This window comes from Mustela erminea, chromosome 11, assembly GCF_009829155.1.
Source record: "Mustela erminea isolate mMusErm1 chromosome 11, mMusErm1.Pri, whole genome shotgun sequence".
Lineage (NCBI taxonomy): Eukaryota > Metazoa > Chordata > Mammalia > Carnivora > Mustelidae > Mustela > Mustela erminea.
The window spans coordinates 71,330,160-71,340,731 of NC_045624.1; the positions used below are offsets into that span (position 1 = coordinate 71,330,160).

General features: G+C 33.2%; 1 protein-coding gene across 6 annotated transcripts in view; it reads left to right on the plus strand.

Moving 5' to 3' along the window:
- Positions 1-9,953, plus strand: part of KRIT1 (KRIT1 ankyrin repeat containing) — a 35,342-nt gene extending 25,389 nt beyond the window's left edge. For 5 of the 6 annotated variants that reach the window (XM_032305010.1, XM_032305011.1, XM_032305007.1 and 2 more), the window contains 5 exons: positions 3,137-3,303; positions 4,368-4,455; positions 4,972-5,178; positions 8,818-8,934; positions 9,475-9,953. In XM_032305010.1, coding sequence (XP_032160901.1) covers positions 3,137-3,303; positions 4,368-4,455; positions 4,972-5,178; positions 8,818-8,934; positions 9,475-9,543 — 648 coding nt within the window. In that variant the 3' untranslated portion in view covers positions 9,544-9,953. Of the gene's footprint in view, positions 1-3,136; positions 3,304-4,367; positions 4,456-4,971; positions 5,179-8,817; positions 8,935-9,127; positions 9,221-9,474 lie in introns of all 6 variants that reach the window. The other variant, XR_004276832.1, reaches the window with a different exon arrangement.
- Positions 9,954-10,572: the final 619 nt, after the last annotated feature.

The following is a 10,572-nucleotide window of genomic DNA, read 5'->3' on the forward strand; positions in this document are numbered from 1 at the left end:
AGCCAAAACCTTAAACCTCTTAGATGAAAACAAATAGGAGATCTTCATGACATTAGATTTGGCAGTGGGTTTTTAAATATAATACCAAAAGCATGAGCAACAAAAGAAGTATAGATAAATTGGACTTCTTCAAAATTAAAAAAAAATTATAATATCAAAGGACGTTATCAAGAAAGTTAAAAACAATTTACAGAATGGAAGAAAATATTTTTTTAAAGATTTATTTATTAGAGAGCAAGCAGGGAGAGGGGCAGAAGGAGAGGGAAAGAGAGTCCCATGAGACTCTGGGCTGAGCAGGTAGTCCCATCTCAGCTGGTTGAGTTGACTTGAGATCTTGACCTGAGTCAGATGCCTAATTGACTGAGCCATCCAGATGCCCCAGAATGGGAGAAAGTATTTGCAGATCATTTATCTGATAGGGGTTTACCATCCAGAATACATGAAGAAATACAATTCAAAAACAAAAGACAACCCAATTAAAATAGGCAAAAGACTTTAATTTCTCTAGTGAAGATACACATATAGTAAACAAACACGTGAAAAGATGTTCAGCATCAGTGGTCATTTGGGAAATACACAATGAGAAACTTCCCACTCGTAGGGTGGCTATAATAGTAAAGATTTTTAAAAAGGAAAATAATGAGTGTTGGTGAAAATACAGAGAAATTGTAATCCTTGTACATTGCAGGTAGGACTGTAAAATGGTATGGCTGCTATAAACAGTAGTGGTTCTTGAAAAAACTAAACCTAATTACCATATGATCTCATAGTTCCACTCTTAATATATACCTGAAGAATTGAAAATACCAACTTAAACAGGTATCTATATACTAGTATCTATCTAGTGTCTACCTAGTATTTATATACTAGAGCAGTATTATTCACAATAACCAAAATGATGGAAACAAACAACTTTCCATCAGCAGATGAATGGATAAACAAAATGTGGTATATATATGAAATGGAATATTATTCAGCCATAAAAAAGAATGAACTTCTGATAAGTGTCTTAACATGGATAAACCTTGGAAACATACTAAGGAAATAAGCCACATGCAGCAGGACAAATATTGTATGATTCTACTTACATTAAATATCTAGAATAGGAAAATTCATAGAAAGTAGATTAGTGGTTATCACAGGTGTTGGGAGAGAGAATGAGGAATTATTGCTTAGGTTAATAGTTTCTGTTGGGTGAAAAAGTTGTATAAATAGTGGTGATGCTTGCACAACACTGTAATGTCACTGAATTATATACTTAAAATTGGTTAAAATATTAAATTTCTGTTTTACATTTTTAGTGCAGTTTCAAAGAATGTATTAGTTACATAAAATCTGCAAGTAATCTAAGTATACTCTATCTTCTTTCTCCACCTCAGTGACATTTTTCTTTTTTAAAGATTTTATTTATTTGACAGAGAGTGAGAGACACAAGCAGGCAGAGCAGCAGAGGGAGAGGAAGAAGCAGGCTCCCCACTGAGCAGAGAGCCTGACGCACGGCTCGATCCCAGGACTCTGGGATCATGACCTGAGCTGAAGGCCATCGATTAACCGACTGAGCCACCCAGGCGCCCCACCTCAGTGACATTTTAAAAGTTGATTGGGGGTACCTGGGTGGCTTATTTGGTTAAGTGACTGCCTTTGGCTCAGTTCATGATTCTGGAGTCCTGGGATCGAGTCCTGCATCAGGCTCCCAGCTCCATGGGGAGTCTGCTTCTCCCTCTGACCTTCTCCCCTCTCGTGCTCTCTCTCACTCTCTCTCGAATAAATAAATAAAATCTAAAAAAAAAATAAAAGTTGATTGGTAGAGAAAAAGCAATAATGGTAAAACTTGGATGATAAATGAATTGCATAATTATAAAGAATAAAAAGTGAATTCAAGTGAAAAAGAAGCAAGGCTTAGTAAGTACCTCAGGGCAAATCAGAAAATCATGATCATCTGATAAACAGTTGTTTTCTTTCATTATGTAATTAAATTCCATTTTGTACCATCTGAAAAATGGAAAAATTACATTTATTTGTTGCATCCTTTCTGTAGGATGAAAATGGCCTGATTTCATTAGAAAAGAATAATTGTTGACTAATGCTCACTGAATATGCTGTTAGGAATTATAACTATTACCTACTCAAACTCTTCAAATTTCAGTTTTTTTTTTTTAATTTATTTATCAGAGAGAGAGAGGGGGAGAGAGCGAGCACAGGCAGACAGAATGGCAGGCAGAGGCAGAGGGAGAAGCAGGCTCCCTGCCGAGCAAGGAGCCTGATGTGGGACTCGATCCAAGGACGCTGGGATCATGACCTGAGCCGAAGGCAGCTGCTTAACCAACTGAGCCACCCAGGTGTCCCTTCACTGTTAATTTTGAGAAACTAAAAACCCACAGAAAGTTGAAAAAGTAATAAAATTCATTAAATTCACTAACTGCTAATATTTTGCTTTATTACCTTCACTTCTCCGTTTTTTCTTTATGAACCATTCAGAAGTGAGCTTCAGACATTGTGGCACTTAATCCCTACATATTTTAACATATCTCCTAAGAAAAAGGACATACCAACATACTATAATACACCACTTCACACTAATAAAATTTTTATTTCCATAATAATGTCTAATACATGATTCATATTTAGATTTTCCCCAATTGTTTAAGAGTCTTATGTAGCCACCATACGTAGGATCTAGTCAAGGTTCATACTTTGTATTTGATTGATATCTCTTTAGTCTCTTTTAATCTAGAAAAATCCTCTCATCTTTTTTCCCCATGAAAATCTCTGTTGTTGTTTTTTTCACATTATAGAGAGTATTGTATGAAATTTTATGAAATTCAAATTTGAGTACCCATATATAAAGTATTATGAGAACACCACCACACCCGTTTGTTATTAGATTGTCTGTGGTTGCTCTTGTGCTACACTAGCTGAGTTGGGTAGTTGTAAGAAAGACTTTGTGACTCATAAAGCTTAAAATATTATTATCTGGCCCTGAACAGGAAAAATTTGTCAGCCTCTGCTCTAAATCAGTAACAGCTCATTTATATCTGGATATGTAGCTTTGCTTTTCCAAATTAGAAAGTGACAAGTTGTATATTTTTAACAGGAAATTGTAGCCCAATAACCAAATTATACCTTTTCTTTTAAGATTGAAGACCCGCTAGCTATTCTTATTCTCTTTGATGAAGCCAGATATAATTTATTGAAGGGCTTTTATACAGCTCCTGATGCTAAACTGATAACATTGGCAAGTCTACTGTTGCAAATAGTTTATGGAAATTATGAGAGTAAGAAACACAAGCAAGGTTTCCTAAAGTAAGTATTTAAAACATGGTCTTGTGCTGTGCTTAAGATTCTGTTTAACCAAGAAAGTTTTAAAATGCTATTAAGAAGCATTTATTCTTTAAAAATATATATTTATTCTTTGGTTTGGAACTAAAGGATACAAGGCACGGAATAAGGAAAAAAACAAAACCAAACAAAAGAATGGTAAAACATTCTTAAAGTTATACTCTCTCCAAAGTTACTTTTCTTGTATTTGACTATGGTTTGATATAGCTTTTTTCTTTTTTAAAAATTTTATTTTGGGGGCACCTGGGTGGCTCGGTGGGTTAAAGCCTCTGCCTCCAGCTCAGGTCATGACCCCAGGGTCCTGGGATTGAGCCCAGAATTGGGCTCTCTGCTCGGTGGGGAGCCTGCTTCCCGCCTCTCTGTCTCTGCCTGCCTGCCTCTCTGCGTACTTGTGATCTGTCAAATAAATAAGTAAAATCTTTAAAAAAAAAAAAAAAAGGAAAGAAAGAAAGAAAAAAATTGAAAATCACAATTAATTAAGCTTCAGTGTTTAAAACCTCAGTGTTTTCTCTCAAAGATTAAACATGTGATTTCATGTCTCTCTGTCTTTGGTGTTAATTTTCGGCTCTCCAGTACCAGTTACAGTTGAATGGTTTGGGCTTTTTTTTAATATTTTATTTATTTATTTGACAGAGAGAGATCACAAGTAGGCAGAGAGGCAGGCAGAGAGAGAGAGGGGGAAGCAGGCTCCCCACTCAGCAGAGAGCCCTATGCAGGGCTTGATCCCACTCCCCTGAGATCATGACCTAAGCCGAAGACAGAGGGTTAACCCACTGAGACACCCAGGTGCCCCTGTGGTTTTCAATTTTCAAAAATATTTTGTGGTTGTTGAAAGAAGAAACATTTCTCTTAAATGAGAATGTTGGGATTATGGCCTTTTGCATAAAATTTTGAGAGTTCTCTAATATTTTACAATACAGATTCTTCAGCTCAAAAATCATGTTACTTAAAGCAGTTTGTTTCTAAATGATTTATGTACTTTAGCTACTAAGGATGATTTATTTAAAACATGTCATATTTGCTTACAGTGAAGAAAATTTAAAATCCATTGTACCTGTTACCAAACTCAAAAGTAAAGCACCTCACTGGACAAACCGAATACTTCATGAATACAAGGTAAGCTTTTAATACAAATAAGGATACTTTATATCCTAGTTGAAAATTTGTAAATTAAATTGTTTGAAATTGTTTAATATGTTTGAAACATAATTACATTAAATTTACTGTCCTGAAATTAAAAATAGACCTTCTAGTTCACACAAAACTGATAGCATGATATTTTTATTTTTAATAATGTGGAATCTTTTACAGGATACCTTCTGTATGTTGGCTTCTGTGGTAAGGACTAGAGGTTAAACACAGGCACATATACACACCCATGAAATTATACACTATCCCTTTCGAAGGGACACTTAAAAACTAATAGAATAGACAAACAATATTTTTAGATTTTGGTATTTCTTTCCTTTTTTAAAGATTAACATCTCAAAAAAAATTGCTCTTGGGCTAGTGTCACACAATTGTATTTTTCTCTGGGGGTGGCCATGATTTTACAAACTGCTTAGTTGATCTCTTTGGATTATCAAAGGTATATTCTCTGTTCACATCTCTTTTATTTTACTTTGTTTTTAGAATCTTAGTACAAGTGAGGGTGTCAGTAAAGAAATGCATCACCTTCAGCGCATGTTCTTACAGAATTGTTGGGAAATTCCTACATATGGAGCAGCTTTTTTCACAGGACAGATATTTACAAAGGCAAGCCCCAGCAATCATAAAGTCATCCCTGTGTATGTAGGAGTGAATATAAAAGGACTTCATCTCCTCAACATGGAAACTAAGGTAGATTTACAGCTTGTTTTTAACCAGTTACATTTTATAATGTCAAAAAAATGGTACCAGTCTGTATGAACAATCTAGAAATGATGACTATATAATACTATTCATTGCAATTTCATTTGTAATAGCAAAGGATGAGGGTTGAAAAGTAAATAATTGTCAGTAAGGGGTTAATTATATTATTAACATTAATTACAGAGTTATATGAATTATAGTACATTTCTATGTTGAAATACTGTGTACCCATATGAAAGAATGAAGAATGTATAGAATGATTTCCAAGATATATTTAGTGAAAAAGCACAGTGGTGAACCATATGTAATAGGCTACTATTTGTGTAAAAATGGGGGAAGTGAAGACTATATTTACATAAATACATATTGCTTGTGTATGATTAGAAAGTCATAAAGCCTTTAGAGAAGGCAATGAGGTAACTGAGAACAAGAGTAGGAAGGAGACTTTTTACTATGTACCGTTTTGCAACTTAAAAATTTTAACTGTGATTATATTACCTATTTTTAAAATTCAGTTAAGTTTAAATGAAAACAATACAGATTAAAAAAAGAAAAATAGACTATCTGATACAAGGGATTCACTTTGAAAATTAGAATTTGTTGTGAAAGCCTGGGAAACAGGCAAGATGAAGTGTGGAAGGGACTATTATTAGATCACTTCAGAGCTTTTCCATAAGAGGCTTATTATTGTATTATACTCCTTTTTTAATCAGAGTCATTATAATGTGAAATTTGGGATTATTTTTAGCATATTTAATGCATTAATCAGGATGAACAGCTTTCTAAGTTTATAATAAGAAGCTAAGAAAAATCATTTTGTTCATTCAGATTTGCCTATAAATAGATCAGTTGAGGTAATAAACAGCTTGTTGTCTAAAAAGACATTTTGAATTAGGAAATTTTATCATAAACCTAATTTTTATTTTCATAATCTTTTATTATATAATCACATAACTTCTAAAAGTAGTTTAGTCATTTTCTGATAACTCCAGGTCATCCTTATGGACAGTTGCCATTTTATCACGCTGTTAGATATGCCTGTGAATGGAGATAGAGAATAAGTAGGGACATAGTGTTGAATAGGGACTGACTTCAGATGTTTATCTGGAACTGGATTTTTTTGAAGTCTCTGATGTCAGCTTGCCTTTGGGTCATTTGCTCATTATCATTTTCTATTTAAGCTACTTTTTCAGACAGAATAGGTTGCTTCATATTAGTTTGCAACCATTTTTCTATTTTTTTTGTACTAAATTTGTTAAAGGAAATTAAAGGAGAAATTTCCCTTACCATTTCAAGAAGTTTTTCCTCTGCTATTTCAGAGCATTTTATACAACATTTATAAATCCTTTATTGTACTAAATGGTGATGCTCTGGGTATGACACCAAGACTCTTCTGTAAGCTATAGTGTATGTTTGCTATTTGGTAGCATTTCAAATTTAGGCAACAATAAAACATTTTATTTAGTCCCCATATGATGGGTCAGCATTATAATATTTCATGTTATGAATAATATTCTGGTCCAGGAATGAGTGGATTGCAGTAGCTTGCAGAGGATGATAATATTATTAGTTAACAGTCTGCTTTTTTGGAAAGGATAAGATGTTTGATTTCTAGGAATTAAATAAAAATACTGTCCTTGGGTATAAGAAGGTGATTAAACCAAAGGGTAACAATGTTTTCTACCATCTATCCATTACCTTGTGCTCCTTAAACCACTGATAAATTTATAGCACTGATGAAAACTCTAAGTTATTATATTTTATAATCATCAAAGGTGGGAACAGCTTGTCCTTGGTTGTCTTACAGTCATCAAGATATGCTGGGGTGAATTTGACAAGCTTACTTTAAGAGACTAAACATCTTCACTTGCAAAAATACCCTTATTTACATTTAAAGCTCTACTTGGGATATGATAGCTTCAGAGATTAAATCTCATGAAAAGCTATAGAATACAGCTGTGTTTTTTATATCAATTCTATCTTCTGTGTCTTGTTTCTCTTTGAAATAATGAGAGTTTTCCATTAGAAAGTATAGGCTAGCCAATTTCATATGCTTAGCAAGATTTTTCTGTTATACTTACTTAAAATGTAGACACTATTGAATGTATAATAGACTGTGTTGTAGGTCAGTGTTTTACTATAATGAATGCATTGCTATTTCATCACTGAACTGTACTTGTTAATGTATCTTTAACCATAATAGTACTACTGCCACACCCAGGCAGTAGATTACCCTTTGCTGATATCAATTTATGTTGGCCATAATGCCCTTCTCAAGTACAACTGGTTATTTAAATATCCACATAATGCCATCTTCATGATCACTTGTCAACAGCACTTTTTCTCCTGTCTGCTGGCTGGCTATGTATTACTTCTGACTTCTGTGGTTCAGGGCAGGAAAATGAAAGTTACTGCTAGGAGAGACATTTTAAAATAATCAAAAAGATATAATTGAATGCCTGTTTTAAATACAGCTTTTCATTAGGAAAATGTAGGAATAGGTTATTCTAATATTTGCTTTAAATGATTTGATGAATTTTTGAAGGGTATATTATTAATTTTTAAAATTATGCTCATTTTTACAATAGATATATCACTGTACTTAATTTTAGTGAGATGGAATTGCCTAAGTCAGCATGTTACCTCATTATGTAAATTTCAGATCTGTAAGTACCAAGTACATATTCAGAAGATACTGCATAAAGTAAAGGGAATGTTTTTAGTATGCAGAAAGTAAAAACCTATTTAATTTTCCTGAAAGTCACTGAGAGATTGGGAATCTTTTTTTCTCAGCTTTACTGAAACATAATTGACATATAACATTGTGTATGTTTAAGATATACAGTGGGTTGAGTTGGTATGCTTATATATTACAAAATGATTATTACCATAGCATTAGCAAATACCTCCATCATGTTACATATCACAATTACCATCTCTTTTTTGTGATGAGAACATTTAAGATCTCCTCTCTCAGTAACTTGAAATAGATATTACAGTATTGTTAACTCTAGTCACTATGCTGTACATTAGATTCCCCAGAACTTACTCATCTTATACCTGCAAGTTTATACTCCATGGCCAACATTTCCTCATTTCACCCATCCCCCAGCCCTTGGTAGCCACCATTCCATTTCTGTTTCTGTGACTTCAGCTTCTTTAGACTCTGAATTAAGTGGTATACTGTAATATTAGTCTTATTCTGACTTATTTCACTTAGCATAATGACCTCGAGGTCTATTCATGTTGTCGAAAATGGAAGTACTATCTTCTTTCTCATGGCTGAATGATATTCCAGAGATTGTGTGTGTGTGTATATGTGTGTGTGTGTGTGTGTGTGTGTGTGTGTGTGTACACATACCACAGAACAGGCATCTTTAAAATATTTTGTCAGTCTAATACAAACAATTTATCATTACTCGAGGTAGTCTCCTGAGCATCTACCATCTATGTGGCTCTGTACTTTAGGTTCTGTGAGGTTAATATGGGTACCTCATATAGATTTTATTCTGACATTCAAAACCATTATGTTTAGACAGGACTAGGTCAATTAGGGCACTGTAGATAGTAAGAGAGGTATTGTTTTTAATATATATTTCAATAAAACAGTTTCTAATTATGTTGCAGGCTTTACTCATCAGTCTTAAGTATGGTTGTTTTATGTGGCAGTTGGGAGATGCTGATACATGTTTTCAGATCCATAGTATGGAAAATAAAATGAGCTTTATAGTACACACAAAACAGGTTAGTACTTATCAATTACTTTGGACTTCTTATGAACTGCTGTATTAGTGATGTGATAAGCACTGGGTGTTATACACAACTGATGAATCATTTAACATTACATCAAAAACAAATGATGTATTTATATGTTAGCTAATTAAATTAAAAAGAAAAGGAAAAAAGATTTTAAAGTGACAGTCCATTTTGCTTCAAGGAAAACCTTTGATAACTTATGAAATTAAGATATTTAAGACCAAGAGAAAAAAACGTAGGCCTTGCCTAAGCAAATAACCTGAAACTTATCTGAGTAAGTTTTATAATAGTGAATATTTCAGTTTTATAATAGTGAAAATCTTTTTTCTGCCATTTCCTTTAATTCTGGTCAGTATTCCCTATTTTTTTATCAAGATATTAGGTGCTCCTTAACTCTCTTGAAAGCCTAAGTACTCCTATTCTTGACAAACTGCCTTCTACCAAGAAGGTTCCTTTTCATATATATAGGGAACTGTCCACTGCCATACGTGTTTGATATTTACTGTCACCATATATTTTACTTTGTAGGCTGGCCTTGTGGTAAAACTATTAATGAAGCTAAATGGACAGTTAATGCCGACTGAAAGAAATTCATGAGTGGAAAGCAGCTGATACTTAAGCCACCACATTTTGTAATGCAGTTTTTTTTTCCATGAAAGATTTCTTAAACTATTACTTGTTTAAGTCTCTTGTAATATATATGTATACTATTACATTGTACAGAATCTGTACTTCTGTTTGGTGTGTAATATACCAGTTAGTTTTATATAATATCATCATAAGCTATTCTAACTTTTGAGAGAAACATGCAGAAAAGTGTAGATTGATCATCTGTATATTAATGGACAAAACAGTAAGCTTTATAAAAAGTTATTTTTGGTAAATGGTAAAGAATTTGGAGTGGAATGTAATGAAATTAAAATAGGTTTGGTATAACTTTGTGTGTCATTTCAAAATATACTGAAAGTCAACAAAGTTGAATAAATATATTTTCTACTTAAACTACATAATAACACTGCTATTCCAAACATTTTTCTGTAATCCAAGAAAATTTATCAACATGTTTTTAAAAGTCTTAGTTAAAATGTATAACTAGTATAAGTTTGTATTTCTCAAAATATAGTTCTTGAGCCCCCTGCATCATAATTAACCTGGATGCCTCTTTAAATGAAGATTTCTGGGACTCATATATATAAGTTCATTCACTCTCCAGAAGCGGCAGTTCTTAGGAATCTTAAATTTGGGTTTTTTTCTATTGAAATAATTCCAGATCTAGTAATGAATTTGAATTAAAGTAAATGACACAAAAGTGCCTGGCACACAAGCATACACATACATAGACACACAGATTAACTGACAATCTCTGGATATAATCTCCATTTATTACATATGTTGTATTTTTATGATTTAGCTTAATGAATCATATTGCCTTTACATTATGTGAAGTAGATCACCAAATATCTGTTTCATTTAGGGGGAGTACTGATAGCATAGATGAGGAGCTGACTCATAGTCTGAGTCATCTGACTCATCTTGACTAATCTGCTATTTAATAAGCTTAGAAACTAGTCTTTCCAAGCCAACAGTTAAATGAGTACAGAGATACAGTAGTTATATTTGAAGTTG